The sequence below is a fragment of the Sorex fumeus genome, unplaced genomic scaffold (assembly GCF_029834395.1).
Source record: "Sorex fumeus unplaced genomic scaffold, SorFum_2.1 ptg000115l, whole genome shotgun sequence".
NCBI lineage: Eukaryota > Metazoa > Chordata > Mammalia > Eulipotyphla > Soricidae > Sorex > Sorex fumeus.
Genome location: NW_026606172.1, coordinates 2,242,079 through 2,267,093, shown reverse-complemented (window position 1 = coordinate 2,267,093; position 25,015 = coordinate 2,242,079). Strand labels below are relative to the sequence as shown.

The 25,015-nt window shown below is 37.0% G+C and overlaps 2 protein-coding genes across 5 annotated transcripts in view; one reads left to right on the top strand and one right to left on the bottom strand.

Annotated features, from left to right (window-relative positions):
* ARL13B (ADP ribosylation factor like GTPase 13B) overlaps positions 1-25,015 on the top strand; it is a 69,145-nt gene that overhangs the window by 25,631 nt on the left and 18,499 nt on the right. For all 4 annotated transcript variants that reach the window (XM_056135447.1, XM_056135445.1, XM_056135444.1 and 1 more), the window contains 2 exons: positions 22,553-22,658; positions 23,936-24,138. In XM_056135447.1, the coding sequence (XP_055991422.1) occupies positions 22,553-22,658; positions 23,936-24,138 (309 nt within the window). The remainder of the gene's footprint in view (positions 1-22,552; positions 22,659-23,935; positions 24,139-25,015) is intronic.
* Positions 2,260-3,144, bottom strand: STX19 (syntaxin 19). Its single transcript, XM_056135448.1, has one exon. It carries the CDS (start codon positions 3,142-3,144, stop codon positions 2,260-2,262), a length of 885 nt encoding a protein of 294 aa, XP_055991423.1.

The following is a 25,015-nucleotide window of genomic DNA, read 5'->3' as shown; positions in this document are numbered from 1 at the left end:
CTTCCTGCCAATAGACGTCTGGACCTCTGATGTGTGAATTCCAATTATAGTATCAACCTTCTGATACTTGTCAGAACTTAAACTAGTAGGTTTAAGAGTCACAAAGCATCTCACTTAAACACGTGAATAACTTTCTCTTCCCTCCCTCCAGTAAATGAGCAGAGAACAGCAGAGCTCTGGGAAGGTTGTGGTTGATCATTAAGTTACAACTTGATCAAACCAGGATTTATTCTTGTTTGTGGGGCACAAATAGATAACCACAGTGGCAGTTCCTGAACTTGCTCTATTTGGCATGCTTCTGCACAGAGCCCGGCAGTTTGGGTCGGTGTAAGTGAAACCTATGCCAAATTTCACTTTATGTCACAGGCATTAGAGTTCTCTTAAAAGATAATTGTGAATTATCACTCATCTGCTCCCACATTTATCATCTTTACTCTCTCCCAACCCAGTCCAAATCTCAAGCATCTCTTATTGTGACCACTGATTCAGTCTTATACTTGTTTTCTATGCTTTATTTTATTTGGTTTTATTGCTTGGAGATTATTACTTCCTCTGTTACTCAGGAAACAGTGTGGTGATGGGAATTGAACTCAGAACTTCTGTATGCAAAATATGTACTCTTACCTTTGAACTCTCTTTTCAGAGCCTTATATTTTGTACTTTAGTGCTTGTCCTCGGCTTACCTCACACAAATCTAACCTACTCTTCATATAGTAGAACGGGTGTTCTCAGCTGCAAATTCCATGACATTATTAAAAACATAATTTTGCATTTATTATACTTTGAGTAAACATAGACCTACATAACTCATAAAATCCTTTGGTTTGTTCATTTGTTTATTCTGGGGGCGCCACACCTGGTGGTTTTCAGGACTTACTCTTGGCAGGTCGCAGGGGATCATATGCGGTGCTGCAGATCAAACTTGGGTTTGCCGCATGCAAGGCAAGCGTACTATGCACTGTGCTATTGCTCTGGCCTTTGACTCCTAAAGTCTTAAACCTTTCTTAACCATAATATCATCTCTGACCTCATTGCTCTTTTTTCCCATTCTGATACAATGCTATGTGCTCATTTTTCTAGTTGAATAAGTTATATACTCCTCAGGGTCTATGTATTACTTGTTTTGTAGGACATACCCTTTCTTGGCCTCATTATTCAGATGTTGCTACCTATTGCCTTCCAGGGAAATCTTTATTGACCTGATCTAGAGAAGCTGTCCTGGGACTGCAGAGACAATACAGTGGGTGCAGCACTTGCCTTTCATGTGGCTCAAGTTTGAGCATCAGCACCACATTTAGTCTCATGAGCTCCTCCAGGAGTGATCCATGAGCACAAAGCCAGAAATAAGCCCTGCGCGTAGCTGAATGTGGCACCCAGACCAAAAATAAATAAGTAAATAAATAAAAAATAAATACATCATCTTAACAAGTTCCAAATTTGCACTTTTAATTCTCTGCTGAGAATGTGCCATTATCTGGTATTTGTGTTATTTGCTTACTCAACTAGAATGTCAGCTCCATAATTTCATCCCCGTATAAGTTCAAGCTAGAGCCCTATTTCATAATACAGGATTCAGCTTCTCAAGAAAGTGATAGAATTTCCTTTTATTTTGATGTCATCTGCCTATCATCCTGACCTGTAATTTTGGGTGTTGAATGAACCTAAAGCCAAGAAAGCACTGCTTTAACTTAGCTTGTTAGGCTTGATCTAGATTCAACTCCCAGTTACCAGCTAGATTGTGCACAGTGTTTTTTTCCAGGGTTTATTGACCTATGTTAACTGATCTCCTCTGGCCATGAAATATTTGATATTGCTTCTATTTTGATTTGGCTTTAATGAAGCGTGCTTTGAAAGTCTTTTTTATTCACTACATCCTTTGAAGATCTTTTTTCTTTCCTACATTCAAATGAGGCAAAGAAATTGTTTAATTTCTTACTGACATTGGTATGGTACTGGAAACTGTAAAGTTGTGTATTTGTGTGTGATGCCTGACTAGAAACAAGACACTCACTTTATGTTCAGTAGTTAACCTGTGAACTTAAAGCTTACTATACTGTTTGTAGTTTAATAAATGAAGAGTTGTTTTATATTCACTGTCTTGGAAAGCTCTGTAAATCTAGCGTGTAACAACTACGTGGGGATTATCTGACTAGCAAATGATAAAGGTGAATATGTCTATAATATAGAGAAAAAATTACAAGACATTAATCTATGCGATAGCTTTCTTTTTAAATCTGGGAAATCTCTAGAGTAACTTCTTTATTTTGAGCCACACCTGGGACAACACCAGCAACACAATACCCTACAAGGATTTCTCTTTTTATACTTTACAGCTAGTCCAAATTTCTCTTTAGTAGTGTTAACATATTCCTTTGTACCATTCATTATCATTTCAATATTGTTAATGCTTTCTCCTTGCTCCTCTACTAAAAGAGATATCTGGATGAATAGTTCCCTTAAATCCCTTATTTGATTCTCCAAATTAACAAGTTCCTTGTGTCTTTGTTCAATCTCTGAGAGTTGTGCTCTAGTGATATTGATTTCTGTAAGTAAACTTTCATTAAAAACCTCCCATTTTCCTTGATGAAGCATATCGTTTACTTCTTCCTCTGACACTTCCTTTCCTGCTACTTCAAGCTGACGGAAAATAAATGTCTTGCATTTCTCTTGCTTCGCTGCTATTGTGTCATTGTACGTGTACATAGTTTGCTGAAAATGGCGAAACATTGCATCATGCTGAGATTTAAGTATTCTTGTCACCACTGACGATGGGCCATTTTCAACCTCTGACTTTTTAGCTTCCTTGACTAAGTCATCCAAACCTCTGTTGATGTGTTCTGCTTGATTTTTGATTGCCTTTGTAATGCTAGACTCTCTCTTGAGTACACTAAACCTCCTCATTGAAGCCATCAGACGTTTCTGTTGCTGCCCAAATTTTTGAACATCATCAGTCAAATTGTTGATACTTTCTTTTAGTTTTTGGATCTCTTGTAGGTGTCTCTCAGCTACAGGCTCTCTTTCATAAATAACAGCTTGCTGTAGAATCGTCCCTTGTTCTTCTGCTTCAGTAGTTGACACAGGCCTATTGCTAGAGAGTTCAAATTCCTTTGTTGTTTGTTTTAGTTCCTGTAGTCGGTCTTTCATCTTCCCTTTTCTTCTAAGAAGCAAAGTGGATTGTGTTGAACACAGACAAGTTTGGTATTTTCCTCCAGTAGTAGTTGACTTCACATAGCTAGGTTTATCCACCAAGGAAATTTGATTTCTGAAAAGGGGTAAAAAGTGTCGAAAAATCAGTAAGAATTGCCTTATGTTCATTGAAATAAGAAAACCAATGTAATATAAATGACAATTTACTTTGGATAATGGAGGGCTACCTTGAGTCCCATTTAGCTGAGTAAAGATGCTGAGAAAGGTAATGAATAGTGATTACTCAAAATAAGTTCTTCATTGTTATGATAGTGCCATATATCATTTTCTTATTACATTTTCTTACTACCATTTGTATCTTAGAGTCAGAGAAAGAGAGAGAGAGAGAGAGAGAGAGAGAGAGAGAGAGAGAGTAAAGAGATTAAAGTGCTCATCTTGCATGCAGCTGAACCTATTTCAATCCCTGACACTTTATGATCCCCTGAGCATCACCAGGAGTGATGCTCCTGAGCATGACTGGGTGTAGTCCAAAGATAAACAAAAAAATAAAGAGAAAGAGATGGAAAGAAAGAAGGATGGGATGGAAGGAAGGAAAGAAAGAAAAGAAAGGCAGGGAGGGAGAATGGAAGAGAGGGTAAAGGTAAGAGGAAAATGGTGGGGGGGAGGAAGGGTAGAGAGAAAGAAAGAGGGGAAAACAAAAGTCAAAATCTTAGAAAGGGACGTTGACTGACCATATCTTTAGATTTCAGGAAAAGGACTCTGAATGTGAGTTTATTACAAAAAACAGTGTTCACCGGTCATTTTTCCTATGTAGCATTAGAAATATACTATTTTTTTCTAAATATATATAATTCAGTTAAACCATAATAAATGCAGTCATGAGAATGATACCATATGAGAACTTTATAATGTTAAAAATTAAAAATTTACAGACAATATTTGACATGGATATTTTCTTAACTACTACATATATTTTAAACATTCTTAATTTCATTATGCTAATATCTTATTCTTAGCATTATTTTGTAGAAATATTCAAGCTTAGAACAGAGTTTTATATATGTTCATATTAAGTAGCATTTTTATTAACATGAAAATATACTTATATAAATTCTTGAAGGTACTGATAATATTGACATAACTTTGTGTGCTATCTACATAGGATCAGTTTGATGTAGATAATTTCTATAAAGTGGAATGTCCACTTCATAGTTATATAATGATGTTCATTTTTATGAAATATGAAAACTATTACTTTGTAATAGTTTAACAATATTTCTTGATTTAGACATTTTATAGTATCTTTCTATATATTTTCCAGTAAAAAATTGAGGCTGTTTGGAAATTACAAGTAATTCATTAAAACATAAATAATAAGTATCAATCAGATTAAAAGATCTCTAATGTTATACTCTAATGCTCCGGAACTCAGTGGTTGATATGTTTATGCAAATATTTTCATTAATTATTTAGATGTTTTCATAAAAGACTAGTTGAAGTACAGAGTTGAGATTCAAAGTTTGGATTACAATTCTACCAGTATCAAAATGTTTAGCCAGTATAGATAGGAAATATTGCTCTAATAAGTTCTTTAACACTTTAATGTCTAAAAAAATGGAAAACCTTCACTGTCACAGCAGTACTTATGAAAATTACAGGAAATTGTGATTAATTGCATGCTTTTTATTGAACTATCTAATTTCATAATGATATTGTGATAATCTAAATTGAGAAGAAACATAGTTGCTATGTGATATCTAAATTGAGAATAAACATAATTGCTATACTTCCTTTGATAGTCAGAGCAAGTAAGAAAAGAGACCATTGTTTTGAGTATGATACTTTGAGATGAATGTCATAAATTAGGTATTTCCAAACTAGCAGAAGGGAGACTAGAAGACCATATTATATAGAAAAAAAATTAGAAAAACAAGAAATATTTGTCTTGGAAAAATAGAATATATTCATAAGGAATATATGAAATTTCTTTCTAAAATGTCTAGGTCTGTACATATTAAAAGGATTAGACTTACTTGGCATAACTCCAAAGCACAGTGGTTGGAAATTACATACAGAGAGGGTTGATTTGCAAAAATATAAAGAAGACTTTCCAAAGAAATAAGAGCACTGCAAGATGGAATGAACTTCTCCAGGAGGTAATAAGCTTGCCATCAGTGAAGATTTTCAAGACATTCTTGTTTTTTGACCCAGTCAAAGATGTTTTAGAGGTGATACCTGTGTTGCAAAAAAAAAAAAGTTTAAACAGTGTTCTTATAATATTCCTCTAGTTTTAGCAATGGATATTTTTCTTAGGAGGAGGTAGTAGGATTTATGATATTAATCCACTAGTAGTTCTTAACACCATTGCTTCTTGAAACACATATTTATTCTGCATTTCCAGTTTTTTCTCTTTGACTCTTCCTTAATTTTTTTTCTGATCTATCTTCCTTACCTCCAAATACTAACATGCTTCCATCTACAGTCCCCATGTTATCTAGCATGATATTCCAGTTTTATGCACTTGAATGCTGTCCACTAGGTGATAATGCTGTCCGCTAGTCGAGACTGCTCTTCTGCTGTCTACTCTCAGCTCCAATCGGACAGTTTTTCCCAAACCAGCCCCTGATTTTTCCCAGCACTCTGAACTTTCTTTCACAGTAAATAGCAGAATTATTCAAATTGCACAGATTAAAATCATTTAAGTCATTCTTGGCTACTCATATTTTTGTCCTTCTATATTTCATGTCCAAATCAAATAAATTGTTTCAGCCATTTTTTTTCAAGATATAATTGAGTCCAGCCATCTCTTAGCATTTCACTGGTCTAGTCACCATCATTTCTCATTGCAGTTGTCTTTTGCATTATGCATTCTCCTTTTCTGCCCTCTTGTCCTTTTGCTCTTCACACAGATCCCAGTTAGAATGTGGAGCAGCGTGCCATTCATGTGCCTTAAAGTTTTTTCATACAGCTTTATTTCTCAGAGGAAAAGCCAGAGCTTACTAGCTTCTGCATGAGTTATCACCCTCTTTTTTTTTTTAATTTCTTTGTATTTCTTATATTCCTCAAGTGCCTTCTGCATCCTCTTTATATTTCTTCTTATTCAGGTCTTGCAAGAAAACCTGCTTTTAGAGCACGGTTTCTTAACATTTTATATTTTAAATGTTTTTCTTTTGTAGTGTTAATTTGGGACCCGGGACTGAGATCTCTAAGCCTGCACGGTTTGGGACTGGACCTGTCAGTAGCTAAACAGTTACACCCTCCAACTGCCGTGTAACCCCAACAAAGGCCAGGATCCAAAGATTATCACAACAAGCTCCCGGGAGAGCACAAGGCAGAGTCTCCTACCCTGTGTCTGACTATCCTCGCCAGGGCCCAACAGCTGAAGACTTCCAGGCCCCAACCAAGGCCTTACTGGAGCCACTCTCCACACACTTGGATAAGCCTCAGACATAACCGAACTGGCAGAGGAACCCAGGTGTGTGGGACCCGGGACTGAGATCTCTAAGCCTGCACGGTTTGGGACTGGACCTGTCAGTAGCTAAACAGTTACACCCTCCAACTGCCGTGTAACCCCAACAAAGGCCAGGATCCAAAGATTATCACAACAAGCTCCCGGGAGAGCACAAGGCAGAGTCTCCTACCCTGTGTCTGACTATCCTCGCCAGGGCCCAACAGCTGAAGACTTCCAGGCCCCAACCAAGGCCTTACTGGAGCCACTCTCCACACACTTGGATAAGCCTCAGACATAACCGAACTGGCAGAGGAACCCAGGTGTGTGGGACCCGGGACTGAGATCTCTAAGCCTGCACGGTTTGGGACTGGACCTGTCAGTAGCTAAACAGTTACACCCTCCAACTGCCGTGTAACCCCAACAAAGGCCAGGATCCAAAGATTATCACAACAAGCTCCCGGGAGAGCACAAGGCAGAGTCTCCTACCCTGTGTCTGACTATCCTCGCCAGGGCCCAACAGCTGAAGACTTCCAGGCCCCAACCAAGGCCTTACTGGAGCCACTCTCCACACACTTGGATAAGCCTCAGACATAACCGAACTGGCAGAGGAACCCAGGTGTGTGGGACCCGGGACTGAGATCTCTAAGCCTGCACGGTTTGGGACTGGACCTGTCAGTAGCTAAACAGTTACACCCTCCAATTGCCGTGTAACCCCAACAAAGGCCAGGATCCAAAGATTATCACAACAAGCTCCCGGGAGCGCGCGGCCGCATTTGCGGCCGCGCGACTATTTATTTAATAATTTTCAGGATACCTTAAATATCCTTAAATATCCAATCCACACGGCAGAGCCTGGCAAGCTATCTGTGATCTATGCCAAATAGACCAATTTGATATGCCAAATCCAGTAATAAATGGATCTCATTCCCCTAGCCCTGATTATGCAGAGTCGAGAAGGATATGGAAGGAGAAGCTGATAAAACACCAAGGCAGACATGGGCTGCCAAAACGCAGAAAAACAAAAATGATTGTCTGTACTTTTAATGCTCGTACGCTGGCATCTGCTGCATCCATTGAAGACCTTATGGTACAAGCACGAAAGATCAAGTACGACATCATTGGTCTGACCGAAACGAGAAGACATCAATCCCATCATGCTGTTTTCGACACTGGAGAAGAACTGTTCCTTGGAACATGTGATAAAAGAGGCGTCGGTGGTGTCGGTATCCTTGTCAACACAAACTTAGTCACAAGCATTGATTCATTTGAATGCCTAACAACCCGAATCGGACCATTACACTTGAATAAATGTGGCTCACTACCGGCAGTTTCTATCTTTGTTGTCTACGCACCAACATCCAGTTATGGTGAAAAAGAAACTGAGAAATTCTACATGGAGCTGGAGAAATTCTATAAAGAAGATCACACCTTCTACAAGATCATTGTCGGTGATTTTAATGCCAAGATAGGACCAAGAAGATCAGTCGATGAACTCCACATCGGAACCCATGGCCTGGAATGGAACGAACAAGGTGACAGACTGTCTGAGTTCATCATGTCAACCAAAACCTTCCATGGTAACTCACAATTCCAAAAGGCTGAATCTAAACGTTGGACATGGGAGTCTCCCGATGGACGGTTCCACAATGAAATAGACCACATCATATTCAATCGGCGGTTTTGCCTAACCGATGTTGCTGTTGTCCCAAAATTCCAAACGGGATCAGACCACCGTCTTCTTCGTGCAAAATTCTACCTCACAGAACGAGGAGAAAAGAATGCAAGGTTTAAGAAGAAGACTCCCAGAACAACCACCAACTGGGAACTCTTTGGCTCTGTTGCAGCAACATGGGAAGATGCCGTCATTGACAACATTGATGAGGAATAGGATCGAATGATTCAGCACCTCCATGATTGTGCAAGGAATGCCAAGAGAGAGATAACCACAAAAAACCGTCTTTCTTCGAACACTCTTGAACTTATTCGCCAACGTGGCGTGGCACGTGCCTCAGGCAACCACAAGCAAACGTCCGAACTGGCAAAACAGTGCAGAAAAGCCATCAAGGATGACCTCAAAAACAGGAGAGCAGCAGTACTGGTAGATGCAGCAGAAGCTGGGAAAAACATTCGTAATGCCCGCCTGTCCTTCACCAACTACAAAACCAAGATGACTGCCCTCCGACATCATGATGGATCTATCACATCTTCCAGAAGGGCAATGGAGAAGATTATTCATGAATTCTACTCAGATCTCTTTAATAGCCACATCCACTTGCCCACATACCACATACCACATGATGGATATGTCGTTCCCAATGTTCTCCCTTCCGAAATCCAACATGCCATCTCGTCGGTAAAGAAACAAAAAGCACCTGGCCCAGACAAGATCAGACCTGAACACCTGAAGAACTTACCATCAGTACTCATCAATACATTAGCTCGACTCTTCACACGCTACCTGTCTGAATGCAAGGTTCCATCCCAATGGAAAACCAGCAAGACTGTACTACTATACAAGAAAGGAGACATCCACGACATTGGCAACTATCGCCCAATCTGCCTATTGTCTGTCATCTACAAACTATTCACTCGAGTCATCCTGAATAGGATTAGCAGAACACTAGATGAAGGACAACCATGTGAACAAGCTGGATTCCGAAAAGGATTCAGTACCATCGACCATATCCACACAATAACCAAGCTCATTGAGGTATCTCGGGAGTTCAAGATGCCGCTCTGTCTAACGTTCATTGATTTAAAGAAGGCCTTTGATTCTGTTGAGACGGAAGCGGTCATGGAAGCCCTAGCCAATCAGGGCGTACAAACTCAATACATCAGGATCCTTCGTGAGCTCTATTGCGGATTCACTACCAAGATCTCACCATTCTACAAAGAAGTAATCATCCATATCAAGAGAGGGGTTCAGCAGGGTGATACCATTTCACCAAAACTCTTCAGTGCCACCCTCGAGAACATCATGCGACGACTAGAATGGGAAAACATGGGAGTGAAGATAGATGGTCGGCAACTACACCACCTCCGCTTTGCTGATGACATCGTTCTAATAACACCAAACATCAGCCAAGCGGCACAAATGCTTGCGGACTTTGACCGTGAGTGTGGAAAGGTTGGACTACAGCTGAATCTTACGAAGACAATGTTTATGAGAAACAGCCTTGTTCCTGATGCTCCATTCGCTCTCAACGGAACCACCATCTCCGAATGCAACAGTTATATATACTTAGGTCGAGAAATCAACATGATGAATGACCTGGCACCTGAGTTACGCAGGAGGAAGAGAGCGGCTTGGAATGCCTTCAAGAGCATTGAAGAAATAACTAAAAGGACAAAGAACCTCCAACTACGAGCACATCTCTTTGATTCCACTATTCTTCCTGCATTAACATATGCCTCAGAAACCTGGACCCTACGAAAACAGGATGAGAACACTATTCGGGTCTCTCAAAGAGGAATCGAAAGAACTATGCTTGGAATATCACGATTCACTCAAATGAGAGATAGAATCCGGAGTTCTGATCTTCGTCAACGCTCAAGAATCAGAGACGCTGTCTCATTTGCCAAGATATCAAAAATCAGATGGGCTGGACATGTAATGAGGTTTACAGACAACCGCTGGACTAGAGCCATTACTGATTGGATTCCACGAGACATCAAAAGATCACGTGGACGCCCACCTATAAGATGGTCAGACTTCTTCGTCAAGACCCTAAATGATCGGTTTGAGGCTCTACATGTTCCTAAAACGAACAGATACCATTGGGCTACGCTAGCACGCAACCGGGATGAATGGAGACGTTACTGGCACCCGCTCGAATAAATCGATGAATAACGGGGATTAAGTGATTAAGTGATTAAGTGATAAGTGTTAATTTATTTTCCCCACCCAAAACACTAACCCATTAGTAAGACTGCCTTTGGTTTGTCTAGAACTGCAATCAACTTTACTGGCTTTAATGTTTTTTTTGATACTTGTTACTGTTTAGCATATTGGTTATAATTTATTTTAAACTATTGCCTATATTCTCTCTTAAGTAGAAGATCTATGAGGGCACGTGTCTTCATTCATTCTGAAGCCTACTACTCTGAGCAGTCTCATTCATTCATTTCTTGAATTGTGAAATTAGCTCTAGATGCCTCATGCTTACCTGAACTTTTTTTTTTGGGGGGGGGGCGGTGGGAGGGGAATCACACCCAGTGGTGCTCAGGGTTTATTCCTGGCTCTGTTTTCAGGGGTCATTTCTTGCTCTGGGACCATATGGGTTGCTGGAGATTGAACTTTGGTTGACCTCATGGAAGGCAGACACCTTATCCACTGTACTATCTTTCTAGCCCCTTCCTTGAGCTCTTAATATTTGGCAAACATTGTTGTATGTTGTTTATTCTTATAAGAACTCAGAATTAAATAGTATGTGCTCTTTGTTTCACAGATATTAAAATTAGTTTTTGAGCCTAAGTAACTTAACTCATATTACAGATCAAGTGTAGAAACTCTGGCCTGCTATATTGTTTAGCTTTCCTCAGTGGTGTCAGATGACCCAAAAAAGATGAGTTCTAAGAAGAGAATGTTGAGTTAATGAAGTGATTGGGGAGGAAGCAAGATTATAAGAGATAAAGCCTGGAAAGCTGCTTTTGATGGCTCCTTTTATAGATATTAGAAGTTTATACAAAAATATTTTTATATATCTGCATTGCTGGATATTTGAAGTATGGGGAAAATACTGGTTGGAAGCATTGAAGAAAGAACATGTCTTCATTATGTATAATGTATCTTTCTGCATTTTAAAATTTCTTACTTCTGGGGCTGGAGAGATAGCACAGTGGGTAGGGCATTTGTCTTGCACGCAGCCAACCTTGGTTCAATTCTCAGCATCCCATATGGTCCCCTGAGTACCGCCAGGGGTAATTTCTGAGTACATGAACCAGAAATTACTTCCCAGCATCCCATATGGTCCCCCGAGCACCGCCAGGAGTAATTCCTGAGTGCATAAGCCAGGAGTAGCCCCTATGCATCACCGGATGTGACCCAAAAATCAAAGAAAAAAATTTCTCGTTTCTGCATTTCTAAAAATTAGTTTTCTGACATTAAATATTTTAATTCTAATTACTTGTGGTCTTCTGTTTTTCTAATTATTTGCTAAGTAAGTAAGGGCTAAGAAGAGAGGTCAAAGGAATGGAGGCATGTTGCAGGGTTGGCTTAGACCCCTAGCACCACATGCTCCCCAAGGAATCACCTCAAACACCAGAGCAAGAGTATTCTTTGAGCACTGCCAGATGTGCATGCACCCATCCCCACCAAAATGTTAAAGATTTCTCTGTCAATGCAGTTTGTAGAAATGAGACTTTGAATCTAGGAAAGGATGATTTTATCCCCTTTTCCCTTTTCACCTTTTCATTGTCTTTGTTCTACTTGCAGGACATAGTTTCTCTGCTTTAGAAGTGGAACTTATCCAAATTAGTAGTTATCAATAATGGGAAAATAATAAGATATGATATTAAGCGTTGAAGATTTGTGGAATGAAGGTGACCAGTCAATGATGATAATAAGAAGGCAACATAGATCAGACTGCAAAATTTGGAAATAGTACTGGCCATAAGAAAAGAAAAAGCCATGGAATTTGCTGCTACATGAAGGGACCCAGAGGGTATCATGCTGAGTGAAGTTAGTCAGAGGGAGAAAGATGAACATAGAATTGTTTCTCTCATAAGTGCACCATAAGGAAACATAGTGGTGGCATAATGAATTTCGCAAAGGCAGTGGGCACAAAGAACCTGAGAACTGGTATTCAGTAGGAAGCATGCCACTAGGGGGGACCAGGGGGATAGGATAGAGGGGGGTCAGTGGCTGTGGTGGAGGGAAGTGTTCAACGTGGAGAAGGAAGTGGTCCTGAAAGGTGATAAAGTGTTGTGTGTGAAATAGTACTGTAAATCACATCGCAAAAAACGTGATTTTTAAGAAGTGCCTCTGTGAAGCTAGGGTGGGAAGCAGATGGGGGGAGGGGCATCCGTAGAGGGAAGTGGACACTGGTGAAGGGGTTGGTGTTGAAACGTTGTATGCCTGAAAGCCAATCATGAATAACTTTGTAATAACAAGGCGGCTAAATTAAAAAAAATGGGAATAATACATGGACATACATTACTTATAACATTTTTTAAAATATAAACCAGTTTTAATTGAGAAAGACTTTAGTAGTAAAATAGCTAAATGTATAGAAACTTTGACATTTAAAAAATTCCTTTTAAACTTGTTTATGTTATTATTTTACTTTTTTAAAATGTTATTTTACTTTAAAGTTAAACAACTTAAATATACTTAGTGTAAAAAGTTAAGATTTTAATTGACAGATTAAAAGGATGTTCATTTTATATGATTTCACTTGGAATTATATGAATTTAGTTCATGAAGAATTTTGCCTGACATTTTATCAGGCTTCATCATGCCACAGGGCAGGGCCCTGAAACCTGGTTAACTCAAATAGTAAAGGTAGTTTAATCTTGCCAGCATTTCATGGTTTTGTGCATAGGACTCTGTTTTCTATACTGGGCTCTAGCAGATCTTAGCTCAGAGTTTCTGAATGCGGCAGGTTGACAAGGCAGCTGGAAGTACCAGAGACTCTCTCATAGGTATTAAAATGCTGTAGCCTGAAAATATTCATGTAATTTTCTTTTATAACTTGATTTGCAAAAGGAGGGGGACTGATGTGTAGTTACTTCTTGCTCCCTAAGCAGTGGGTATCCTAGATTATGTGTATTATATATGTAAAGCTGGGTTGTAGGTATGCTCTTTTGTATTCTGTGTTATGAATTACTTGATGACTGTATATTTGGATCTAAGGACATCAGAAAGATCTGGAACTAAATGCAGAAATGTTTATTCAGGCCATACCCTGAAAGCGGAATTACTATCGTGATTCATTATATACCTCTAGTTATTAGTGACCTTTTCCTACTACTGGTAGGGTGATATAAAGTCATTAGGCTGAATCATTGATCTAAATAGCTTCCTCTTTCTTTTTTTTAGTCTATTCATACTTCCTTATCTATATGTTCTCTTTGGAATAACCATGTTGATGCTGAAAATAAATTTGTTTCCAGAATACTTAAAAATCACATTTAAATGGCATTTTTAGAGATTTAATTATTATTTTCCTAAAGTTAATACATATGTTTAGTTTAAGAAGTGGCATCATTTCAAGGTATTTAAAGATAAAAATCTGAGTCTTGCCAGTGCTGCCCATTTATAGTTCTTCATTCTTAAAGGTGGTTATTTTGGCATCATAGTTTTTTATGTTGCTCTTAAATTCTGTCTTAAGTCAATATACTTCTTGGAGGTCTATCTGCTTTTTAAGTTTAGATATTATGCTGTATTTTTATCATGAAAGATTAACTTTTACTTTCATCTTCATTCTTCTTTTATTTCCATTCTTAATGTAGTGTTATATTACAGGTTTTGGTAAATCACTATTCTATCTTTACATTATTCTGATTCCGTATGTTTTATGCCTGAGCCAAATACATTATGTTTCTTTCTTTTTTCATATGATTATTTTTATTGCTTCTAGTCCTTTTCAGTGAACAAAACTTTGAAATTTATATTCTATGGAAGTCTTTTCATTATCAGATTTATGTATGTATAGAAAATCCCTCAAACATAAAATATAGTGTGATTTTTGTACAAAATGTGCACTCCTAGGTAAGCAACATGTAACCACAGATCAAGGACCACTAAGTTAAGTTATTTGGTAGTATTAATTACTTGCTTTTCATTGCTCATTTTATAAATATGTACTATTAAAACATTCTTAAATTTTTCAAATGAACTGGAAATGAATCATCATATACTTATATATGGCAGGTATCTTTTAATTTAATTTAATTTATCATTTTATCATTTGAGACTTCTTTTCTGAAACTTTTTGTGGTGGTTGTTGTTTTTGGGTCACACCCAGTGATGCTCAGAGGTTACTCCTGGCTCTGCAATCAGAAATTACTCCTGGCAGTGCTTGGAGGACCATATGGGATGCTCGGGATTGAACCCAGGTCGACCGTGTACAAGACAAACACCCTACCTGCTGTACTATTTCCTCCGGCCTTCCTGAAACCTTTTAATGTGACCTGATTTTCACATATGGCTGTTGCCTTGAGATATTTTTCATATTGTTTCTTCCTGATTCCTGGTTCCTCATTTCTCATTTCTATTTGTGGTTTCTTCCCTTGAAATGGGGATATGTTATTACTTGCTTTTAAAATGTGATAACGTATTTTTTAAAATATGATTTATCCTTTAAACTGAATAATACGTAATAATAATAGTGTGGGTAGATTTCTTTCCTTTTGGTCGAAGGGAGGCATACTCGGAAGTGCTCAGGACTTACTCCTGGCTCTGTACTCAGGGATCACACCTGGTATTACATAGCGACCAAGTGGGATGCTGGGAATTGAACCTAGAGTGGCAGTGTGTAAGACAAGTGCCTTATCCAGCCTCCTATCTCTCCTGACAGTGTATATAATTCTAATTTGTAAATTGTGTTTCTTCAGAAATTTTTTTTTTGCTTTGTTGTTTTCTAACTTCATTTGCTGCCCTTGAGAAATCTGGTAATTCTGAACACCTTCGTGTAATTTTTTTTTTATTGACATTTTTGAATCTTTTGGCTCTTCTCTGGTCCTGGTGTTAGGAATTTCACAGATATTTAGTGGCTTTTTGATCTGGAAATTCATGTTACTTGGTGCTTTGGCTCTCAATTGTTTTTCAAAGAACTTCATCTACCTTAGTACAGTAGATAAGGTGTTTGCTCTGCATGCAGACTGAGGTAGGGTAGAAGGGGAGTGCAGCGAGCTTCATTGCAATTTATGTACATAAATTTCTACTTCCTGATCTTGTACTAACATGGTACTATAGTCATTTTCCAGCTCCAGCATGTATAGCACATACACAGTGTATATAGCAGATTCACATCTGTTGTACTGTGTTGTTTTAAGTGACCCATGCTCCCAATAAATAATAAGAGGATAAGAAAAGCAGTAACAGTATTAGAGGCTCAAGATTTAGTAAGAATCAAAGTGAAACAATTTTAGATTATATATTCATGAGAATGAAGTCTTTTCTAATTCTAATATAATGACTAGGTATTCTTTAATAATTGTTAATGTTTATGGTTCTCAAGAACTACAATTTCTCTTGTATTCTTTGGTTAAATGACTAGGAAAAATTCTTGAAACCTCTCCATCTAACATTTTTATGGATGAATAATTTAAAATTAAAGATAAATGATTAGTGCCATCAAAAGTCCTTTTAGGTTTTTTGATTTCTAAAGAAATAAAATATATTTCAAGCCTGTATTTATTTATTTATTTTTAAGAAGTTTAGTGTTTGTAGAAGTTTATTTTATTTCATTTTATTTTTGCTTTTTGGGTCACACCCGGTGATGCACAGGGGCCATTCCTGGCTCTGCACTCAGAAATTACCACTGGTGGTGCTTAGTGGACCTCATGGATACTGGGAATCGAACCTGGGTCGGCAGCATGCAAGGCAAATGCCCTACCCGCTGTGCTATCACTCCAGCCCCAAGCCTGTATTTTATCGTAATATAACTTTGCAAAGTGCTTTGGTGAATTTTATGTCACTAATTTTGGTGACCAAGACTGTAGACTCTGACCATTGTAAAGGTTGTTTTTTTCCCTGAGTCTTTGTCCCTGGGAAACATTCTTTGAAGTAGAAGCACATACTTTCATCTTTGAGTAAAAGCTATATTTAGGAACTGTTCAATACTTATTTTATTTCACTCTTTCTAATATATTTCCAAGGTAAAACATAGATCAATTCCAAATCTCTTTTTTCTTTTTATGGATGATAACATTTAGAGATGTTAATTTATTATTAAATTTTAATAAATTTAATATTAATTTTATTAAAGGAAGGACTTGAGTTGGATTTCCTTTCAGTACTACATCACTGTCACTGTCCTGTTGTTCATCGATTTGCTCGAGCGGGCCCAGTAACGTCTCCATTGGAGACTTTGTTGTTACTGTGTTTGGCATATCGAATACGTCACGGGGAGCTTGCCAGGCTCTGCTGTGCGGGCCAGATACTCTCGGTAGCTTGCCGGGCTCTCCGAGAGGGGTGGAGGAATTGAACTCGGGTTGGCCATGTTGGCTGCGTGCAAGGCAAATGCCTTACCACTGTGCTATCGCTCCAGCCCTCAGTACTACATATTAAGGCATATATATTTTTTAACATAACATAATAAATAATTTTACTTTGAAATCAAATATAAGGATTATACTGTGTTATTTTATGAGTCCTAATTATCGTTTTAACATTTAAAAAATGTTTATATTAGCAGTACTATTTTACAGTATTTTGTTATTTCAGGTTTTTTTAGGAATATATGCCACTATAGCTCTTGGTTGTGGATAAATATATTAATGGATTTCAGGGCTGGAGCTATAGCACAGCGGTAGGGCGTTTGCCTTGCACGCAGTCAACATGGCCGACCCGAGTTCGATTCCTCCGCCCCTCTCGGAGAGCCCGGCAAGCTACCGAGAGTATCTCGCCCGCACGGCAGAGCCTGGCAAGCTCCCCGTGATGTATTCGATATGCCAGACACAGTAACAACAAAAGTCTCCAATGGAGATGTTACTGGGCCCGCTTGAGCAAATCGATGATTAACGGGAGGGCCTTTACTTTATCTTTACTTTACTTTACAGTTTCAGTGGGGAATTATATGCTACAAAGATGCCCAGAGTACCCTGAATTAATATTTTATACCCTGCTATTACAGGGGGTTGAACTTGGGATCAAAAACATGTAAGGCACTGAGCCACTTCTCAGCCCAGAACTGCCCTTCATTATGGAAAAAATACCATCTGTGTCCATTTTTGTAGCTGTCATGATAGGTACCTTGGAATTTGTCCCTCATTTTATTTTTTTGACCTGAAGCAAGTAACTTTCATATCATATAATCTTGGACAAGCTAACAGAATTTTTTCTGTCTCTGTATATAATAAACACCTATTTTCTATTTTTTTCTGACTTTAATACTTTTTTTCTAGGAAAATCAGTTTTAGTTTCCTATCATGCACAAACCCTAAACTTCAGCTTCTCTGGAAAAGTATATTCCTTGGTCAGTGGAATAAGTTCTAATTTTTTCTCTCTACTTTGATTATGAATGTGTTTTTCATTTCTGATAATCACAAGTGTCCCTTTCTCAAATTTGGAATGCAATAATGTAGTACAGATTATTTTCTTATGATTATATCAAGCATTTGTGTATATTTGTAGCATGAAGAAGGACTTTGAATATCTGTGTATCTGAGTGAAAGTCACAGTTGATTATAGAATTAACATCATCAATGTGTTCCTTAAGTCCTTATTTATCTGTTCAGAAATTGATTTACTTAGGTACTCAGGTGCACTTACATGCTGTGTTAAGAAGTAAGTCTTGAGCACCGCTGGGTGTGAACCCAAAACAGGCAAATAAAAACAAAACAAAACATAAACTTTTTTTGTAGATGCATATTTCTAACTATCACGGTTACGGTCCTCCCGTTGTTCATCAATTTGCTCGAGTGGGCCCAGTAACGTCTCCTTCGTGAGACTTGTTGTTACTGTGTTTGGCATATTGAATACGTCTTGGGTAGCTTGCCAGGCTCTGCCATGCGGGCGAGATATGAATAATAATTTTCTATTTAATTCACTTTTATATCATAAATTGGGCAAAGTGATATATACATATACATATATTAATATAAACTTACTTCAATTTAAAAGTTGAATGAGGCTGAATTAATAGGCATATATTATTAGGTTCAGGACTGGAGTGGTAGCCCAGTAGGTAGGGCTCTTGCCTTGCACACAAATGATGTAGGTTTGATCTCTGGCACCATATATGATCCCCCAGCCCTGCCCAAAGTGATCCCTAAGTTCAGAAGTAAGTCTTGAGCACCGCTGGGTGTGGACCCAAAACAGGCAAATAAAAACAAAACAAAACAAAACAAAAATATTAGGCTTATCCTTGGAAAGTCATTTAATGGCTCAGGCTTGTTAAGATGAGATCATCACTTTATGGACTCTCTTGTGCACCTAAAACTTAATGTCAGAATATTATCCAAACATATAAGCCATCTTTCAACATACTTATCTTACTGAATTTCTTTATCATTTCATATTGTCAGTATATTGTCATGTCAGCTTAACAGATATTTGTGTAAAGAACATTCAGATATGACCATCAGTTCCAACGATTTATTGTAGGCAATATAAAAGTAACTTTGTATGACTCAAAGAACACAAACATGGATGAAAAATACTTACTGCTTAAAAAAAATAGCCCATAGAATAGTCACGTCATAGATTTTTAGAAAGTAGCTTCTCTGTATAGATGCTGTGTTGATTGAAGTATTTAAAAAAACTTTTTATCCAACATAAAATGGAATATTGTTTTGTCTTTGTGTTTAAAAACATTGCAACAACTGCATAGATCACAGTGAAAGCGGTGATTATTTCTGAATGTTCACCTCTGGTTTGTTTAAATAAGAAAAATGAACATTAAAAATTATTGAAAATTACATATTTTCTAAGTTTTCTCATATTTTTATAGTGTAATCATCTAGTGCCTTTTTATCCTGTTTTTTGGTATGTATTTTAATTATACCAAATAAATTAATTTTATAATAATACAATTTTATTTAAATATTAAGACTTGTGAAATTTTAAATTGCATAAAATGAAGTATTCTATGTATTACATAGATAACTTTTAAGTGTATGCTTAATAATAGTCATTTAGATACAAAATGAGTTGCCAATATCTAATGTTGTTACAGTTATAAAATAAATTTGAAAAGACAAAATAGGTTTTGGTAAGCTTCTATATTGTGTAGTTTGAAAAGTAGCTGCTTGTATGTCTTACCTTAAATGATAATGGTTTATAATTTTTAACATAAAAATTATTTCTTTTGTTCTGTAACTTTAGTACTGTGGATATTTTAGTTGAAACCTTAGGAAAGTGAGAGCTTTGATATTTTAGAGTAGACCTTGAGTAGTCCTTTGAAACAAAATTATTTTCTCAGATCCTAAAATTAATTTAAAAAGGTTGTGGGAGGCAAACATTTATGACAAATTATCTTAAATTTAATGTTATGCATGTGTCAAAAGAAGGCACACCTATCTTTTCAGTGTTAAAAAGATAGACTGTTCTTTAAAATGAGCACAACATACTCTATAGATTTAACAAATGAATTTCAAGTCTTTTTACTATCTGATTTTAAATGTTTTAGAATAAAGGAAAAGTTAATATCTTTAGAGTGATAAAAACCCAAACTCCATTTAGCCTTTTGGTAGTATAAATGAAAAGATCAGCTGCCTTGTAGCCCAGACTTAACCTGAGCAAAGCAAGTAACTTGAATTCCCTGTTGAGCTAAATTAAAATGTTACAAAATACCAGATATCATTCTATGTAGGTCTCACATTTACAAGTGCAAAAAACAGTGGTTGATTTACCTTTGTGTCTTGTTCCATTTGTTGATTTTCCACCTGCCGTGTTGGAGTCTGCCTTTGAGAGAAAGCCTGAATATCATCTGTAGCGTTTTGACAAAGTTATTAAATCTCTCTTACAGTTCTCTCTGATAGTCTAATTTCTGTATGATTTTCATAATGTTAACTTAATTGAAAACCAAATAATGAAATTAAATAAGGTAGAGATAAAGTTGTCCTTTCGCTGTTAACAGCAAATGAGAAGAACAAACTGCTTACTTCACACCTGGAGAATCCGGTTCTGCCTGTTAGCAGTTCTTTATATTAAAGGAAGATCATTTTCATTGGTGCCATTGCTACCAGGAAGTCCTTGTTAAACTGCTTGCAGAGTATTTGCACTCTCTATAATTATAATCCTATATAATATGTAAAATGCATTACAATGAAAGGGGTTGTATCAAAGAGGATGGTTATTATTAGCTATCAAAACTTGCTAAAAATACAGATTTTGGAATAAACAGAAATAAAATACACTTAGTATAGAGGCATTTTGCTTCATTTATTTGAAAATGACTGGGACTGGGTTGGTCTGAAGTCCTGGGTTCAGTCCCTGGTACCACATGGTTCCCTGAACATGGCTTAATATGATCTCCATCACCCCCCTCTAAAAGTTATTCACTTATGAGCTGTTTTTAGAAAATCCCAATGAATTAGCTCATAAAGTCTAGAATTAAAACAGTAAGAAAAAGGCTCCTGTCTTTAAACAGTACATTCCATCATTCACTTATAATTACTTAGAATTTTGAAATAAATTTTTTCAATGATTTTCAATGTAGAACTAAACTTTTCAGTAATATTTGTTAAACTGTTTATCAGCCTGACAATATTATTATTATTACATAAAATATTTTCAGGGAAATTTAGAATTGATATTTGGTAAGCACACCAACTACTTTTACCCTTGCTTATTTTTTCTATCTGAGTTATGATTTGAGTTTGAGAGTAGGGAGGGATTGCAATTATTCTTTGATTTGCTGGTCCTACATTTTGTATTCTGCTCCCAAAACAGCTTCTCACCAATTCTTAAAGCTGTCTTTATAAAATCAAAATTGAGGAATCTAAAAATTCTTTATTGTAGGATGAATGAGATAGGACTCAGATCCAGTGAGCAGTTTGTACCTGTGAAAATCAACAAAGACTATTTCTCTATTTTAGGGTAATTTCAGAAATCACTCTTGTGTATTAAAAAAAAAAGGAACTTGATGGTGCCAGAAGATATAAATTATGCTAATTATTGAGGAAGAAAATAGGGTCTGCCCACCAATACGTAAATCAATTAAGAGCAGTGAACATTCATTGTATGCAGATGTGATCTTCAGAGATACTGTTTCCCCATACTTGTTTATATTTGAATTTTAAAATTTTAGTGAGACACCATGAGGTACAGTTGTAGACTTAAAATTTTTTGTGCTTGGGTTTCAATTATACAATGATCAAATATATTTTGATGATTGTTGGAGTACAACAAATTATTCTTGGGAGTCTTCAGAGGTTAGATAGATGATCCAATAAGCACCAGACAGATTGATACAGAGAAAGTAAAAAGAAATATATTAAAACGTATGTAACGCTTGTTAACATGGAAGAATCCCAGAAAATAAGTGATTCACTCACTTTGAGATTTCAGACATCATGCATGTTTTATTTAAACATTTTAATTTCGGTCAGTTGAAAGCGGTCAGCACATTTTGGAGTGATTCCTAGGGTTTTTATTTTCAAATTTGGTTTGTCATCATGCTGTTTCCTTGAACTGTTCCTAATTGAAGAATGCTTTTGAGTAAATAGAAGACTCTCCATATCATCAAAGAATTGCCCACTTACGTGGACACATTCACAGACTGGGAATACAAATTTGGTCAGATATCATATGTTAAGAATATGTGTGTTTTTTCACATGTTTGTGCTTTTAGATGGTTGTGATAGGATTAAAGTCTCCTGCATCAGAAAATGATGTAAGAAAAATTAGGGCACATTGTGAATGTTGGAATTGATGGCTGAAGGCTGTAGAAACTAGCCCGTATTTTCCACTTATTGATTTTGATTGTTGTTAATCTTTTATTATCTGATATCCTTTGATAGACCAGTTCTCTTGGGGAGAGTGGAGGACCCCCATCTGGTGGTGCTCAGGAGGCCATTACTTGCTGTGATCAGCCCTGGAGTCTTACATGCAAAGAAAGCATGAGCTGCAACCATTTGAAATATCTCTGTGATTCCTGTAGAGCAATTCAGAAAAACATTTGCTCTAAAGATAAAATAAAAATGATTATAATCTCTGATATTTTCTAAAGCATGTGTGTTTTGTGATTAGTCTGACATATTTGGAATGAAACAAATGATTATCATATTTTTAAGTGGTCATCTAAGTATGTATTTGCTATAAAGCTAATTCATTTGTGTCCCTAGGTTGGCAAATAAGCAAGACAAGGAAGGGGCTTTAGGAGAAGCTGATGTAATTGAGTGTCTGTCTCTGGAAAAATTGGTCAATGAGCACAAGTGCCTTTGTCAAATAGTAAGTTTTTGTGATTCTTTTGCCCTCTCAACATATTTTAGTTTTTGAAAAGATGATAGGAAATTAGGTGTTAAGACACTAACAAAATTTCATTAAATAAATATTCATTTATTTATCCAGAAAATTATATACTGCTTCGTTTTAATACTGTATTTGTTTTCTCTTTAGTGTTTTTGTTGAGATGTTACTGAGTTTTGTAAGATATTTTCTAACATTTTAGGATTTCCTTTTTGTTTCATTTTCTTTGTCCTACCGACTGGTCTTGTAAGCTATTCAATGTGTCATGTCATTAATATTGTATGAATCAAGAAAAAGTATAGGGTGGTGGGTGGGGTATGATGGGAGGGAACCTGGGGACACTGGTGCTGAGAAATATACACTGATGGAGGGATGGATGTTGGAATACTGTATGACTGAAATCCTATCATGAACAGCTTTGTAAGGGTCTTTCTCACAGTGATTTAATAAAATGGTTAAAAAATAAAGAAAGAAAAATTATAAGTAGAAAATTTTTTTTATTAGTGAAACACCATGAGGTACAGTTGTTGACCTTACAAGTTTTTGTGCTTGGGTTTCAGTTATACAATGATCGAGTACCCATCCCTCCACCAGTGCCCATTCTCCGCCCCCAATGATCCCAGTAGTCCTCCCGCCCCTCCCATCCCCCCATCCTATCCCACCTCTGTGGCAGGGCATTCCCTTTTGTTCTCTCTCCTCTTTTGGTTGCTGAGGTTTTCAAAAGAGGCATGGAGTGGCAATCATGTTCAGTCTATAAATAGAAAACTTTAATATATCTACAATGAATACTGAAAAATTATATCAGTTATCAAAAAAATTTTAAGAAAATAAATCATCTAATATTTTAATAATAATTTGACCGCTAATCTTTTATTTTATTTTATTTTTTGGCTGCTAATCTTAATAGATGTTTATTGCTATAAATTCCCTAGCAAAAGGACTGAAGGCTTCCTAGTATTTTTATTAAAATGATATATTTCTCCTGGCAATTCAATTTTATTTACCAATTTTGTGTTATACTGTCTCTCACAGTTTTAAGAAATTGTCCATAAACAGTTTCATTTCTGTGCAGATGTTAGCAATTATTATAAAGGTGAGTATTCCAAGTTAAGATAACAATGTTCATTAGTTTAAATGGGTTCATTTTGTTTATCAGTAATTATATGTAATTGTTTATGAATAGAATGTTCAGATAACTTATTTTAGATTAGTTTTATTGAGATAAGTTTTTATGTTTTAATCAAACTATTGTTTTTCAGGAACCTTGTTCAGCAGTCTTGGGATATGGAAAAAAAATTGACAAGTCTATTAAAAAGGGCCTTTTTTGGTTGTTGCATATCATTGCAAGAGATTTTGATGCCTTAAATGAACGCATCCAAAATGACACAACAGAACAACGTGCTCTAGAAGAGCAAGAGAAACGAGAAAGGGCAGAACGTGTGCGAAAATTACGGGAAGAAAGGTAATAAATAGGCTCATTTAATTGATTTCCTTTTCTTTATTTAATTCATTTTTTTCCTGTGGCAGTACTGTAGTTAACTTTTTTTGGGCAACTATTTCTCAGAGTATAGCTTTCCTTCCTCCCTCTCTCCCTTCTTCCCTCCCTCTCCTTCTTCCTTTTCCCATCCTCCTATCCCCTCCTCTCCTCTCTCTCTTCCACCTCCCCTTCTCTGTTTAGTGCTAGGGACCCAGGGTCTTGGGTTGCATGGGCTCTGCAGTGTTGCAGACTCATCAGGTCAACTGTTGTGGTGCTTGGGGTCATGTTGTTCAGGGAATTAAGCTTGGGTCCAGCATGTGCAAAACATGCACCCTGGCCCCTACCTCTTATTCCACAGGAATATATTTAAAACACTAGTTCTTAGTCAACAGGATGAATTTGCTACTCCAAGAATAATGGCAATTTCTAGAGAAGTTTTCAAAATTTGTGACAACTGATTGCGGAGGAGTGCCACTGGCATATAGTGAGTAGGTGACATTGGTTGCTGCTCAATACCGTCACACACACAGGCTTCCCTCCCACAGTCAAGAATTCTTGGGCCCTTTATGTCAGTGGATTCAGAATACTATCAGAAAAGATAGGTCATCCATGAAAGGATGAGTTGACTATTGTAATACTAGGCCTTCAACTAGTTTTGTAAGAAGGTGGACTTCGTACTCTGATTTTTTAAAATATCTTTTGAAAGTAATTTTAAAAATGCATGGCTTGAAAGGAATGAGTAAGAAGAGGCCATAGGGTCAGGGAGAAAGCTCAACAGGCACAAGGGAATGCTTTGCATTCAGGAGTTTTCAGTCAGTCCAGAACACTACTTGTTCTCCTGAGCACTGCTGGGTTTGGTTCT